The sequence below is a fragment of the Anomalospiza imberbis genome, chromosome 17 (assembly GCF_031753505.1).
Source record: "Anomalospiza imberbis isolate Cuckoo-Finch-1a 21T00152 chromosome 17, ASM3175350v1, whole genome shotgun sequence".
Taxonomy (NCBI): Eukaryota; Metazoa; Chordata; class Aves; order Passeriformes; family Viduidae; genus Anomalospiza; species Anomalospiza imberbis.
Genome location: NC_089697.1, coordinates 10,876,492 through 10,892,029, shown reverse-complemented (window position 1 = coordinate 10,892,029; position 15,538 = coordinate 10,876,492). Strand labels below are relative to the sequence as shown.

General features: G+C 44.4%; 2 protein-coding genes across 5 annotated transcripts; one reads left to right on the top strand and one right to left on the bottom strand.

Moving 5' to 3' along the window:
- Positions 1-1,404: 1,404 nt before the first annotated feature.
- PPP1R3D (protein phosphatase 1 regulatory subunit 3D) lies at positions 1,405-5,229 on the bottom strand. The gene has a single exon (XM_068207973.1). The coding sequence runs from the start codon at positions 5,226-5,228 to the stop codon at positions 4,308-4,310; it is 921 nt and encodes a 306-aa protein (XP_068064074.1). The 5' UTR covers position 5,229; the 3' UTR covers positions 1,405-4,307.
- An 819-nt stretch (positions 5,230-6,048) lies between these two features.
- FAM217B (family with sequence similarity 217 member B) lies at positions 6,049-12,748 on the top strand. 4 transcript variants are annotated; one of them, XM_068207969.1, is made up of 5 exons: positions 6,049-6,166; positions 7,182-7,434; positions 8,564-8,669; positions 8,756-8,841; positions 9,255-12,748. In XM_068207969.1, exons 2-5 carry the CDS (start codon positions 7,334-7,336, stop codon positions 10,654-10,656), a joined length of 1,695 nt encoding a protein of 564 aa, XP_068064070.1. In that variant the 5' UTR covers positions 6,049-6,166; positions 7,182-7,333; the 3' UTR covers positions 10,657-12,748. The 4 variants fall into 4 exon arrangements, with proteins under 4 accessions (XP_068064070.1, XP_068064071.1, XP_068064072.1 ...); XM_068207970.1 differs by having other exon boundaries at positions 6,065-6,156; XM_068207971.1 differs by lacking the exon at positions 6,049-6,166 and adding an exon at positions 6,502-6,622.
- Positions 12,749-15,538: the final 2,790 nt, after the last annotated feature.

Here is a 15,538-nt window from a genome sequence, read left to right as displayed (position 1 = left end):
GAAGTTTCATTGAGTTATGCATTAAACAGACCAGAACCAACAGTGAAATTATTTGGCCACAGTCATTTCAGACAAATGTGAAAACACCAGAGCAAATGGAACCAAAACTCTTTAGGGTAGGCTAGCACTATTTACAGGGACTCTTATTCACTACAGTAGCAGAAATATTTATCCTTATTACACTTAAAGGAAAACATTGTGTTGGCCAAGGTATTTGCAATCTTTGGCACAGCTGCTGTTGTGTATGAAAGGTCAGAAGTGTTGATACCAACAGTTTGAATATCAAGTGTCAAATGAAATACTTGCACATCTGAGATCACAGGGAGAGAGAAGTTAGGAAAGAAGTCACTACTAATGTTACACTCCTGTTGCCAAATGAATAATCACTCACTGCAGTTCTGAGTCTTTACCAGCTGTAAAGTACTGAGCACTGATGATACACTACATTAAGAGCTGTAGTTACTGACTGTACATGTATATTACTGTGATTAAATTTGCAATTAATTTTTTTCCTTTATAAAATAAATAAATTATGAATTTGAAACTAAATGTAAAAATACCACCTGTATTAAAAGTAACACCAACAACCGGTAAGACAAAATTGATATTTGGATGTTTGCAGAAAAAAAACTATCATTTTCTTAAATAATCTTACATTTTGAAGCAACTTAATACAGACATGCCCATGTATTTAAAGTGATTTGCAATAATTAGCACTGATTTAAAAGTACCTGATAATATATATCTTTATTAATTATGTCTGTTAGTTAAATGTCTTCATTTTGCCTTAGAAGAAACCTGGCAACAGATAATTCCAGTCTTCAACTCTATCAAGACTGACCCCAATGGAGCTGCAGTTCACATGGAGGATAAATCAGACACTGCATAGGGACACTCTTAACATAGCACAGGTAGATTTTCATGAAACCTGTCAGGGGAAAGAACCTGGTTTGGGAGGAAAGGCTGCAGCAAGGAGAACTGAAAGAAAAGAAATAGAACAAATAATAACACAATTGTGAGGCACAGAAATGGATGTGGTAAGTAAAGTTTAGCACAGATTTGGAAAGTGCAATTTAAGGAAAACCTCCTTCTCTTCTCTTCCATGAAGCTGTATTAGAATCAAGTGGCAGTAAGCCTTTTCCCAAAACTGGATCTCAATCCTGCAGGTGCTGCAGGCACAGAATTCTGAGGTGAAAGGACAACAGATTCCATGTAGGAAGTGGCAGCCAGATCACCTTTGCAGACACGTACACTAATCACTGTATCTTTATCAGGTAGGGTTCATTGTTTAGCAACTCAAACCCACCTTACTTTCCAGAATATGTTACTCTCTAAATGACAACTTGACATTAAATTTCTTTATGAGCTTTCTTAATAGGAGTACCATTGACAGAAACAACAGAAAATTGTGAAAAGCTTTAATTTCAATCTTTTGTATTACAATAGCCATGGTTTTATTATTGCATTTCAAAATTAATTAAGCACTTTGCAATTTTTCAACTGCTGGACCTTTTGTCCAGCATATGTGCTTCATTGATATACTGTGAAATGTACAACCCTTTTTATTTACATGGATTTCATATTTCTTTAAAAAACATGCTTGAAAAAACCTTGAAACTCTGGACTACTAGACATTCATTTACTGTATGACAATAATAAATACATGTTTTTAAAAGTGCATTATATGGTGATAATCCTTGTGAAGAATTCACTTTTACAAAATCCTCATTATAAGGGAAGTGCTCAATTTGAACACAGTGCAAGCAGTCAAGTTGTCCTGAGAAGATACAAATGTGGTGTAAGTTTACCTTCATGACAGGTGCATATTAGCACTAAATGGCTTAATCCCATTTTTGTCAACCAGAAGCCATTTGATGTTCATTACTGAGTGTGCCAATAAAACCTAAGTCCAAGTATCAGCTCTGCTGGGACAGCTGTCAGTACTGGTGTGAAGGTTTAGCAGCTTAACCCAGAGATGGCTCTCAGCTCCACTGCTTCACTGAGCCAGCAGTGCCAGAGCTGCACTGTCAGCCCTTCCCAGCAGTGCAGACCAGCACAGAGAGCAAAAGGAAACTTGGAATAATACTTCAGTATTTAGTATTCAAGACCTTGCACATGCCAAAACCCTGAGAGGTTGTGGAAGGAAGACAATAGAAGCCCAACTGAGATTGCTGAGACATTAATTTCTTCACCCCTCTCACACTGTGCTACATCTGGCATGAACCTTTCTTGTGACAGCCTCAGCTTTACAAAATTTGACCTGGCCAAAGGAACACTCAGCTCTGACCTTTGCTAGCACATAACAGTCTGTCCCAGAAGACAGCAACATCCTTCTGGCATGAAAGCAAGTATTGCTCTGAGCTCCAGCAACACCCACTGTGAATGGGTGTCTGGTAAGAGAGGGGTTTTTATGGTGTGCTGTGTTTGCTGGTGGTAGAACAACAGTAATGTCAGAGGGAAAAAGGGGGGAACAATGCTTGAAAAGAGTGCCTTTTATTCAGCACAAGTACTTCTGTGCATGTGTGTGCATGTTCACATAGGACTGAGCTTTCTGAGTACTCTGCAAAAGGTGCTCAGCAGCTCATAGAATCCTCATTCCTGACTTTGGTTCTTCTGAAAGTCAAAGACCAATGGAATGAGGCAGCTTCCTCACCTGAAAGCCCAGCTTTGCTAAATGGGTATCACAACAAAGAAGCAGCATTAAGTTGCCAGACAAATTAATTTTCTGGGGGTTTCTGTACTTCCAGAATTCCTCAGTGGACTTTTCAGACTAATATATAACTGACCATGGGTTGCTTACAACTGTGATTTTACAAACAACTTGTGATTTTGATAAATAAGCATCAATCCAAAATAAGATGCCCAAGTAAGTGGCCTGATTTTCAGGCATAGTCCTAAAACACAGCTCTTCTAATATCTCCATCCAGCCAGCTCTGAAAGTCTATGTTACACATATAAAGCTAAACTTTCCATGCAGTAATGATTATGTATGGGAACAATTATGGACAAGCTTTTACTTCATAAATTTAAGCCTGTTGCAAATTTTAAACCACACTAAAACCACAGAATGAAAATAACAAAGCAAGAAGCACGGGAAGATGGTCTAACAGTGTTCCTGTGCTCTCCCTGCAGCAGAAGGGATTCTGTTTATGAATCTGTGTAATTAAGTGCTTTCAAGTTCCTGCTTGTGTTGCAAGGCTGCAGTCTTGGGAGTTCAACTGTTTTACAATGGCAAGCAGTTAAATAAAGAAGTCAAAGCTACTTCTGCAGTAGCTCTGGAACACTGGGGAACAACTGTGATTCAGGGATCTGGAATGCTATTCCAAACCTCTGTACCCTGCTCCCTGTACTATTTTTTTTCCTTATATATATATATATTTATATCATATCCATTTCTTGATCTATAATTTTACCAGCAACAGTGATAAAATCATGATCATTCATACAGTGCTTTGAGACCTTCAACTGCATTTACAACACGAGTCCAATATTGGTCTTGTTTCTCTTAGTAAAATCAGGCGCACCAGAAAAAGACAATTCCTGTTCCACCACCTTGAGAAAAAACTACTTTAGCATCACTTGACAAAGGTGAGAATTTCCCCAGGCAGATCTGCCTTACACACACTTTGCTAACAATCACTCCTGCTGCAAGGAGGAGATAGGAAAAGGCACCTTTTGCTTTCTTCTCAAGGGAAACAGAGGTGCTGATGGCACATTTTCATGTATGTTTTCCTCATAGTAGGATTAAATTTCCAACTCAGATATTAATGGAAATATTTAACGTGGTTACAGCCTTAATAACATATGTATATAAATACAAGTACTCCCTACAGTGTCTGTCATCCAACTTATGCATAAATGGAATAGTGCCCCGACTTGGTGAAGTAATATAAACAAAATCAGAAACAAAACCAGTAAAGCCACACTGTCCACTTACAAAACAAACAGTACAAAATGGGGAGATCAGTTAGAAACATTCTATGCAACCAAGAGTATCACTAGCAACAAGAAATGTGTTGTTTTGCTCTCTGGTAGCCTCACACCATTCCTGGGAACCGTTCTGCAATGACTCATGCACTCAAAAAACCCACGCGGCTTTTCTATGATGGTATCTCACTACAGATTCTGTCTCTTTTAACTTTCCCAGAGGTTTAGAGCAGTTTGTACAGGCCACTGGCTGCCTCCCAGCCCCGGGACACTTGGCCAGGTTTCAAAAAGAAGACTGTTGCCATAGGAGCAGAGCGCCATGCCAAGGGACAGAGTGCCAGCGAGACCACAGGCACGCTGCTCAGCACCACTCCCTCTGTTCAGATGAAGTGGATCCAGCTCTCCTCACACTCCCTCGGCAGCTTCAGGGGGTGAGTCCGGCAGCAGAGGGTGTAGTTCTTGCCTCTGTTGTTATCCCAGTACTCCTGACCGTTGACTTGGTACCTTGCTGCAAACTGGACGAGAGTGCTCAGCTGAAGGAGGAAAGGAGGCACAGGAAGAAAGAAAGTGAACACATCAACCTGATCCTGCCCGTTTTTCTCTGGGATGCTGCAGTTCCAACGAGCACACACCTCGTGGATGCTTTCCCACTGGTTGAAGGTGTAGCGCACAGACACCTGCTTCTCAAAAGCAACATTCCGAACCTGGATGGTGCCACTGAGCCCCAGATATGAGCTGGTCACCCGTTCCAGACACACCTGCTGCTCCTGGAGTCGGGATGAGAAATCCAGACAGTCTGCAGGCTGCTGGAAGTCAGGGACCAAGCACTGCATAGTAAACTCCAGGTTCAAGCTGCTGTACCAGAGGTCTGAGTTTATGGAGAGCCTGGAAAGGACATGCAAAGGGATGGATGGATCCTCCCCAGTTTGGAAGACTTTCACTTCAGTGAGCTCCAAGCCTAAAGCATCAGCAAACCTGACCCGGTTCATGCGGCTCTGGCAGCCAGGCTCCCGACACTGCACTGCTGCTCTCTTCCTCCTCTCGGGTGATGTTGGCAGGGACCTCGCTCGGCGACGCATGATGGGCCGCAGGGCTGGGTCACAGCTGGAAGAGGTGCTGCTCGCATGATTATTTGGCTGGGGGCTCTCCTTGGCTGGGGCACTGCTCCAAAAAGTCTTGCTGCTTGTATGGACTGCTGGGTGCTGCTGCTGCCTTCGTGCCACTGCTCCTTCAGCCCTTAACATGTTCTCATAGAGATCTGAGAGGTAGCTGGGATTCCTCTGAGGACCACGCACTTCCATTCTTAACTGGTGACAGAAAATCAGCGTTAACACTGCAGGTTATAATGAACACTGCCCCTCTGAAGCACTTGATTTGGGAATGGCAGCCACAGTAAGGTCTGAGGTTACTGCACTGGATGCAGCAAGGATCACCTGGAACAATGTCACCTTCGAACGAAGGGCAGAAGCGTGGCCGCTCCCACGGCAGCTGGCAGAGAGGCAGCAGTAAGGCGTTGTGCGGGAAGCTGAAGGCAGACTCACTGCCCGATGAACTCGAGATCGCTGTGCTGGCTGCTGGCCCCCAGGCTCAGGCTGGAAAGCGATTCAAGGCTATCACCGCTGATACTGGAGGAGCTTACACCCAGGCTGGAGAGCGACTGGAGGCTGTCGTGCTGGATGAAGGACTCCAGGCTGTCGGAGAAGTCGCTGGAGGCGCGGTGCGCGCCGAGGCACCGTGTGCCGGAGCCCCGGGCGAGAGCGGCCTGCAGGCTGTCCTCGCTGGCTGCGGCCGAGCCCGCGCTCCGGCGGCAGCAGCAGCACGAGCAGGGGGGACACTCCAGGCTGTCACACTGGATGCTGGGCGAGTCGAGGCCGGGGAAGGCTTGGAGGCTGTCGGGCGGGAGGGAGCCGGGGCTGCTGCAGAGGCTGGAAGGCGGGCGAGGGCTGTCGTGCGCGGCCGCGGCGCCAGGCTCGGTGTCGTGGCTGGAGGAGGACGGATCCGCGTTCGGGGCCGCCACAGCGCCCATGGGCGGCGCGGCCCCCGCTGCAGCCCGACCGCAGGAGAAGCCCCCGGTCCCCGGCCGGCACCGCGGCCGCTCTGCTCCGCACCCGCGGCGCAGGCGCGGGGCCGCTTCCCCCGCCCCGCCCGGCCCGGCCCGGCCCGGCCCGGCCCGGCCCCCACGCTCTGCGCTCGGGCGGCGCTACCGCTGCCGCTGGCGACGGACGCCGAGTACGGGCAGGTACCGGGCCGGGGGCGAGGGTCGCCGGGGAATGCGGGGCGGCCCCTCAGTGAAGGAGCGGCGCTTGCGGAGCGCGGTGATAGCGGCGGCGGGAGGGAACGGAGCGGGCCCGGCTCGGCTCGGCGAGCGCTGCGGGCACAGCTGCCATCGCTGCGGGCACAGTCTGCGCCTGCTGGCACTGCTGCCATCCACCGCGGGCACTGCCTGCCACAGCCGAGGATACAGCCTGCCACCATCCCGGGTGCTGCCCGCCCGGCGCTGGCCTCTCGCGGCCGCTGCTCTGCCCCGTCCGGGTGCGGGACTGCGGCGCTCCGGGGCTCCGGGGCTCGGCTCCGCTGAGCGCGGCCGGGACGGGATGCGGGGAGGCGTTTGAGGGATAGGACGGGATCAAGTGTAAATAGGTACGGACATTAATATGACTGTAAATGCATAAATAGCACTGCAGTAGACGTAAAGGTGGGTCAGGAGAGCTGTTTGTCACCTGTCACATTTACGGACCATTGTGAACCCTTGGAACCATGCAGTTCCCTGGTACAGGAATGCAGTTCCTTTGAAGTAAAAGAAAGCAATGGATCCTGCTCTGAGTATTTTTAGTAGGAGCTGATGAGACATCTGTTTTGGAAAAAGAAAAAAATTAAGTACTGGATGCAAGATTTGCATATATGCATATCGGAAGAGCGCATTTTGCGCCACAGAAAGGACAGCTCAGCTCGCTCAGCACGCAGGGGGTGATCATCTCTCCATAAACTGGGAGCAGGAACAGCCACCCCGCGGGGCTGTGACGCCCAGCCTCGGGCAGCGCCGGGATCTGCGCAGGCGGGGCGGTGGGGATGGGGATGAGCGCATGACGCTGCACGGGAGCTCTGCGAGCACAGCCGTACCCTCAGGTATTTCCTTCTTTTGGGAATAGTAAATTGAACGATGCTGCTTCCCGCTCAGCGAGTGCTGGGGGAGGGGACTGTTTTCCAGTGCAGTTTGGTAGCTGATTATGTTTATCTTCCTGCTTTAAAAATAGAATTACATCGGGAGGATTTTGTTTGTCGCCAGCATCGCCAGGACGTGAGGATGTTTGCATTGGATGTATCGTGTCTTGCAAAGCCAAAAGACTGGAGCCGTTTGAAGATTATGTAACAGTAAAAGTGCAGATTCCCTTTGGAAAGAGGAATAATGGGACCAGGCATTCAGGAATATCCCTTATTACTGCACAGAGAGACACAGCAGAAGGAAAGCCACAGCCACACCAATGAAAACCACAAAGGAATGGTAAAGTAAGGAAATTAATTTCGCTTTTTATAGTTACTGGAATGTCAACATGCTGGGTTTAGCTAATAAGTGCCTGGCTGTCCTGTTCTCACTGCTTTCCTCTCCCCTGATCCCAGCGACAGAAATGATTGTGTAGGATGATTGTGCAGGTCACAAGGTCACAGAGGTGACTGCAGCAATGCTGGAGGCACAGGACCTAGTTTCATTCTTTGACAAGCTCTTGAATTTGTGAAATCATGTGTTTTTAAAAACAAAGTCTGACTATACTGACATAAAAACTGAGAACAAGATGTACAGCCTAGCAAATAAACTGAACTGCAGTAATGCTAGATTAGACAGGAGGGCACAGTTTGAATATTCCTGTTCTGAAATGATATTTTAAAGCTTTCCATTTGGAAATCACTATTTTTTTTTTTCTGTAGAGCAAACACTGTTCTTATTCTGCAGAATATGCTGATTTATTTATTCTGGGTGCTTACACAGAAATGTAGTTTGGTTAATTAAGGAAGCATGTTTTAGTTCTAAGCTGCCCAGATCAGCAATGCCATTCCTTTTGCTTTCATATGAGTTTTTTATGCCTTCATTGTGAAATAGTTTGTATTAATACAGAAGAGACCTTACACTCCCTGTTCACTTCCACTCCTTATCTTCAAAGGAATAATCCTTTAAATTTTGTTGAGAATATGCAAATGGGAAAGACAAGCAAGATTTGGCTTCATATGTGACCTTCATATTGTACTTTATAATTAATTTTGGTAAATTGGAATTGGAGCAGCTACCAGGTACTATAAAAATCAGTAATTAAATATCTGTAATATTTATTATGTCCAAAGAAGCTTTAGGATCCTCTGACAGAGGATTCTATATAAGGGCTACATTCTATTATTATATCATCTGATAGAATTATTCACTTTTGCATTAATGATACTAAAAATACAGCAGTGCATTTGTAGTATAAAAAGTAAAAAGTGGCCATAGTGGCATAGTCCTAATGAACTTTGACTCTAAGAATGACTGCAATCAGCCCTTTTTTGAACTCAGTTGTACTCTTAAGTTTTAATTGTACTTCCATTCTGATACTTATATATTCTGCTATTTTTATCTGATATTTTGTTTAATCCTTTGTGGTTACAGTAATGGAAAAAGCCATCCAAGCACCAAAGGACTATATAAACCAATTTCTTATGTGAAATCTCCTCCTGGAAGATTAGGCAAAAATGTATCAAGTGCCATTGAAAAGGTAAATAATCCCCTTTTCTAACATAGAAAGGGTACCTGCTCTAAGTCAGCTTCTTAATAATATCACAAACTTTCATATCCCTTCAGATTTCCCATGACACTCAAGATGGTTACCAACCACATGTTTATAAGAAGGGAAGGAACCAGCTGGATGGCAATAATCAGTCAAAAAGGTAATTCTATGTTAAGATTATCTGTTTAATTTATAGTAAATTCAAACTGGTTGACAAAATGCTTGTGATGAAATCTTAGCTGCTGTGTTTTGCTTTTGACTTCACCGTGTCAGAGTTCAGCATTTATGAGAACAACAAATTTAAGTTATCAAAATGGAAACTTGCTGTCATGCTTTAGTGAGTTCTCAGGCTAAACCATTAAAAAAAAAAACCCAAAAAATAAACAGCAAATCAGTAGTAGGCAGTGTTATCTCTACCAGCAGTTATTGATTTTTCCTCATTCCCAAGTTTCCACACCAGTTTTAGCTTCAGTCATGGAGATCCCCATCCTTGAAGGGGTGACAAGACCTTTGTAAGCTGCTGTTCAAAGGCACTGACCATTCTAACAGTACATGAACTTCCTTTTCCTTTAGGATCCCAAGTGTTTGCAGCTCACTGCACAGTGCACAAGGACCAAGGAGGAGTCCCCCAGAAAGAAGGCAAAACGAATCCTTCCTGCACAGGAGTCCCCCAGAAAGAAGGCAAAACGAATCCTTCCTGCACAGGAGTCCCCCAGAAAGAAGGCAAAACGAATCCTTCCTGCACAGGAGTCCCCCAGAAAGAAGGCAAAATGAATCCTTCCTGCACAGGAGTCCCCCAGAAAGAAGGCAAAATGAATCCTTCCTGCACAGGAGTCCCCCAGAAAGAAGGCAAAACGAATCCTTCCTGCACAGGATCCCCGCTGGCACAAAGGGCAGCACACAAGAAAACTTCTGTAGGGCTAAGGATGTCCCAGTGCCGCATTTTTATTGCAGTAAAAAAGAACAGTTGGGGAAGAATCGTGAAGAATACATGGCTGAAGCCAGTCCAGGCTCTTCGAAATGGCAAGAAGCATCTGTAGGTGAAATGTTTCTGGATTTTGAATCGGTACAAATTATTAAAGAAGATGCTGAAGATGATAGTGCCAGTGACCTCTCTGACTCAGAAAGGATTCCCATTCCCCCCTCTCCCTGCACTCCACCAGAACTCATCCTCAGAGCTGAAGAAATCGACCCAGTTTGTTTGGAGCACATCCCTGAAATGGGATTTAAAGAATCTGAATATTACTACCCCGACTTCCTCCCACCCCCTTTCAACTCGTGGGACTTGAAGCAGCTGGCCACCTTTGTCCACGTGGAAGGGAAAACCGATTTCCGCCCCAAGCCCACGGGATCCCTGGAGAAGTACCTGGAGCGCCTGGTGCAGCTGGAGTGGCTGCAGATGCAGACGGTGCAGAGCGAGAGGGGCAGGGCCACCAAAGCCCGGCCCCAGACTGCCCCTGGCCCCATCCGTGCCCTCAAGAGCCCCGGAAAAGGCAAAGCCTTGCTCAGCCCTGTGCCCAGCAGGCAGGCAATGCCCCAGGAAAGTGGAACCAGGCTGCCCAGGAGCTGTTTGGGTCACAGGGCAGAGCTGTGCTCTGAGCAGACTCGCCAGGTGCGTTCCCATCCAGGTCACCTGAAAGTTCCTGAGAGAATGGGGTGTGCAGCATCTTCTCAGAGGCAAACTGGTGATGTAAGGAGTGAACTGAAGAAGAAACCAGCTGCAAAGCAGCAGCTTCTCAGTCTGCAGCCCCCTGAAAGCAGCTCTAAAATCCAAAGTGTTGGTAACATCAGACCCCCTAAGCAAACCCCAGCGTTCCACAGTGCAGCTGCTCCCATCAAAGGCTTAAAAACATACATGTGTACAAATCCAAAGAAAAATGGCAATGCCAGCAATTATGTTCCTCCTAAAAAACCAACAGCGGACAGGAAAATAAAAACAAACACCACAAAGCAAACACCCGGCAAATTTCAGTGATGGAAAATTGATTAGTGAATGTTGATGCTTCTTGACTGCTAGAAAGCATCTGGCCAGTGCAGAAGAATTTTTTTTCTTCATAGGAAGATCCTGAGAAAAATGTTCCTGACACGTGGTTTTGAGTCAGCACTGCTCATTTCTATAGACTTGATCTTAAGCCAGCAGGAAATGTTTTCTTTGAAGGCAAATGTCTTCCATTGGTCTTTCCTCAAAAATATTTATAATTGCTTAATGAAGATAACAGTAGCACCGTGTGAAGTTCAGAGAAGTATAGAAAACCCTGTCTGCACCAGCTGAGTGTTCCTTGTGCTTACCCTGCTGGGTGTGAGGGAATAGGGTCCGTGCTCTTTCTCCTTGCCCAGATGTGCTTTTTGTAAGACAGGTTTGATTTTGGTGTTTTTATAAAATAATGGCGCATGTTACCTATGCAAAGTCAACTCTAATTCTTCATAGAAGATGATGAATTGGATTTTTTGGATGAAATAGGTATTATTTTTTTGAGGAGAAGAAGAAGAATGGAGAAAATGTTTTGAAATATTTTAATGCAGAAAGAATTCTTTTCAAGACAAAATGTTAGGAACCAGACAGCTTCAATAATGACAGATTAAGAAAATTGAATGTGTATTTTTATACCCTGGAATCTTCACTGTGTTTAGGGACAGCTTTCCTGGAAGTTCATTTTGTAGGCTTTGATGCTTTTTGTCATTTAGGGGAAATGACCAGATTTCAAATTGCACATGGATATATTTGAGTGATGCAAACTAAGGCTTTTAGCAGAGACTGTATGGCCTAGTTTTCAGAACTGGTGGCCTCTCAAAACATAAAAACCAGACTCTTAAGGGAAGAATTTTAAAGGTGTTATAAGTTCAAGTAAAGATATATTTTGATACAGAAGATACCTATTTTTAGTCACCTGAGATGACTTTTATTTATCCTGTGGTCCAGTCTAGCTTGGCTTCTTAAGGTTTAGGGAGGTGAGGTGGGGAAATGCCCTGCAGAAAGAAATTGTACAGCCAGGACTGAGTCCTGTCCCTGGGCCTTCTGTCTTCTCTTGTGTCTGTGAGCTACAGGAGAATACAAAGGACAGTTCTGAGAATAGTCAAGTGTCACTTGATCTATTACAATTTCAAATCAATCACAGCATCTTGGTAAGATGAAATTCTAAAGAATGTTTTTTACTTTAAAATCCTGGTCAGTGTATTTTCCTCCTCAGCCACCAGTCCCAATCTTCATGAGAAGTGAGCTGAGGTCTGATGGGCCAGATTCTGCAAGAGGATCCTTCACATTGTGGTAGAAAATGAAAAAGTAGCAAATACTAAAGAGTACATTATGTATATAGCTAAATTGCACTTCTCTTGGTGAGCTCATCTTGGTTTTAAGATGCTTAGCTGTTTCTATCTTTCATTGTGCCTACCAAATCTTCAGCTTTGTAAAATTTCAAAGCATGAATTTATATGTAGTTTGAAAAGTGAGAATATTAAGAAATGTAGTAATAGAGTATTCTACAGTACATAAAAAACATTGCTCAGGAATAGTCTAAGAAATATTTTTAGTGTTTTTTTCCTAGTCTACTGGAGACCAAATGTGAAATTTTGAATTGGTAAAGGAAACGAATGTAATAGACAGTATTACATGTCCAGAATCAGTATTTGTAAAGTTACACTTAATATGAATTGTAGTTGCATGTACATTCAGCTCTATGCAATTCAAGTGAAACTGAATCTGAGATGCTCAAAGACCAGAGAAGGTGGCCGTGTCAGAGGTGTGGTGGCACTCAGGATGCGACAGAACACCAGCAGCTGCAGAGGACCAGCACATCCCAGTATTGCTGTTTCACCCTTTTGTTTTGGTCCAGCCTCACGTATTTCAGCTTCATCAGATGAAAGGTTCCTGCACCCAGTGTATTTCAAGCTCTGGCCAAATTCTGCAAGCCTGCCTTACCAAGTTTTCCTGATTCACATGAACAGTAGTGAAAAATAGGAGAGCTGCTTTGCCAATAATCAGGATTTTAATGCACTCTTCTAGTTCACTGTTACAAGCACAAAACCTGAGGTAAGCAGGATCTAGGCAATAATCAGAAGAACATTTTTTTTTTAATGCTGTTAGATGCAGTAAATAATTTAGCATGTTGTTATAGCATCGAATATTGCTGGATGCTAAATTTTCTAAATTGAAGCTTTCCGGGGTTGTGAGGAAGGCATGTAGATACAGGCACATTTTGCATGATCACTTCTCTAAGATAAATAAACCCCATTTAAACCAGCTGTGACCAGAGCAAAGGTGATTGGCACTGGGAAAAGTCTTTTGTCACAGAGGTAGGAAAGTTTTAATGTAGTGTTTGTCATCTTATGGACACCAGTCTGTCGTTGGAGACTAAAAAGGGAAGAAGGTGGAGGTGGTGATGGCACTTTAAAGAAGTCTGAAAACTTGTTCATCACTGGGCTCCACGTGGGATCTGGCCAAGTAGGTTTGTCCCACGTGATAATCACACCAGTCTAATTTCTGTCATTGATTTGATACTTCTGACACGCTTGTCTTTGTTCATACACAGAAACAGCAATTCTGTGTTTGCCTCAACAAAGAGCTCTTGCCCTGAGCAGAAGACCTGCAAGGGCTGGGTTATATCCTGTTTCCATTTTAACTTCACCATGTTCTGGGCTTAGATGAAAAGAGCTCCTTTTATGGAGAGGACTATGGTTTATATTTCCTTAATTTTGTATTGCTGTCTTTAGAAGCACTTCTGAACAGAGCAGAACAATTTATTCCCTCAAACACATTCAGTTTAAAATTATTTACTTAAGATACTTCCACAGCACCGTGTTTGTGTGGCTACTAGCCTTTTTTTACAAGGTTTAGCAATATGATCATATGGATCTAAGCCTAGCAGTGGTGATGCTTCTTGAAGAACAGATTACTGTGATGTGAGATATTTAAACAGAATGATTTTTTTTTTTTTTTTTGCTAGAGAATGTAAAGGTTTAGTGTTCTGCAGTATTAACTACAGAACAAATATGCTCAGGTTGTATTTCAGATAAACAGCCAGACTCTGCTTCAGTTGCATGAGTATAACCTTTGAACAACTCAGTTATTTTCAGTGAAATGACCCTGTTAGAAGATGTGAAGAAACAGGATTTCACTCCAATGTGTATAAACTGTTTTCCTTAGTAATGCTAATGTATTCTTAGTGCATCACATGAGGAAATTTAAAGCAATATTGTTTTTCTTTTGCCATGTTCCTTTTTTTCTCCATTGCTTGCATCTCATACTGAGGGCAGTGGTTTTCCCACCTTGTTTTCAGTTGGATAAAGCAGGATAATGCTGCAGGGAGAGTTGTGCTGCCTCCACTGGGCTCAGCCGTCCTGTTTGACTCCAGGCTCTGAGATCTGCCCTCATCCTCTCACTGTTCGTGTCCTTTCTGTGTTTCATTCATCGTTGTTGGAGGTAACTTTGACATTGTATTTATTGTTTAAAGGATCTTGTTAGAATTCTGAGAGAATTTTGACAGTTTTTTCAGCCAGTATGTGCTTTTTTGGAGCTGATTCATAAAATTTCTACAGTATGAAATTGCCTAGAATGCACTATTTTTTGCCTTATTTTAAAGGTATTGAGCCTTTGTTGCTCCCATTGTATTAGTGGTTTTTCATCTGAAAAATAAACAGACCACACTGGAAAGGACTGAACTTGTTGAACTGAGGATTTGCAGACCAGCTTTTGATGTTGGTATTAATGTATTCTCATTTATTTGAACTTTTTGTGGATATTTTTGCTAGTAATTCCTTGGGAAAGTGATCTTGTCATTCAAAGGTCCCGTATATTTGCTACAATAAAAGTGAGATACTGCCCCGTTTGTTGCTGAGTTGTATTTTTTTCCTCAAGATGGCACCACTGAATTTTCTTGGAGAGAATTCAGTATTATGCTGTTGGGTGGAGGGGGTGGCTCGGCACATCCCGGCTCCTGCAGGCCACGGGAAGCCAGAAAAATACGGAATTTTCCTTCATCTTTGGGCAATTCCATCCGGGATCCCAGAGCAGACTGGACTCGGCAAAAGGGAAAACCGGGAGCAAATTCTGGCCAGAATCTGGAATGGAGCTGGCAAGTTGGAAAACCAGGAGTGGATGCTGGCCGGAATCTGGAATGGAGTTGGCAAGTTGGAAAACCAGGAGCGGATTCCAGCCAGAATCTGGAATGGAGTCGGCAAGTTGGAAAACCAGGAGCGGATTCCAGCCAGAATCTGGAATGGAGTCGGCAAGTTGGAAAACCCGGACAGGATTCTGGCTGGAGTCCGGAATGGAGTCGGCAAAAGGGAAAACCCGGACAGGATTCTGGCTGAAGTCTAGATTGGATTCGGCAAAAGGGAAAACCCGGGCCGGATTCCGGCCGGAGTCTGGAATGGATTCGGCAAAAGGGAAAACCCAGACCGGATTCTGGCTGGAGTCTGGAATGGAGTCGGCAAGTTGAAAAACCCAGACCGGATTCTGGCTGGAGTCCGGAATGGATTTGGCAAGTTGGAAAACCCGGGCCGGATTCCGGTCAGAGTCTGGAATGGAGTTGGCAAAAGGGAAAACCCAGACCGGATTCTGGCCAGAGTCTGCAATGGAGTCAGTACGGCAAAAGCCGTAAAAAAAAAAAAAAAAAAAAAGCCAGCTCAAATTTCTCCTGGGCAACAGAATTCTTTTCGATCTTCTTTCTGGGATGACCCCTGATCATAACCTCAAAACTTAAAAGGCTGTCCTGAAATTCAAAATCTGTTACAGCTCCAGTGGCCAGAACACTGAGGTGTAAACACAACCTCCTTATCAGGAGAATGCAGGTAGATAGTCACGTGTTACAAAAACTGGGTCATCCTGGAGGAGCTGCAAAGCTCTGTTACTGCAACTTTAC

Bases quoted from the DNA above. Each gene is read 5' to 3' on its own strand.
- PPP1R3D (XM_068207973.1), bottom strand. From the start codon at position 5,228: ATGGAAGTGCGTGGTCCTCAGAGGAATCCCAGCTACCTCTCAGATCTC.
- FAM217B (XM_068207969.1), top strand. From the start codon at position 7,334: ATGGGACCAGGCATTCAGGAATATCCCTTATTACTGCACAGAGAGACA. The intron at 8,670-8,755 runs GTAAATAATCCC...ATATCCCTTCAG, and splicing joins TATCAAGTGCCATTGAAAAG to ATTTCCCATGACACTCAAGA. The intron at 8,842-9,254 runs GTAATTCTATGT...CTTTTCCTTTAG, and splicing joins GGCAATAATCAGTCAAAAAG to GATCCCAAGTGTTTGCAGCT.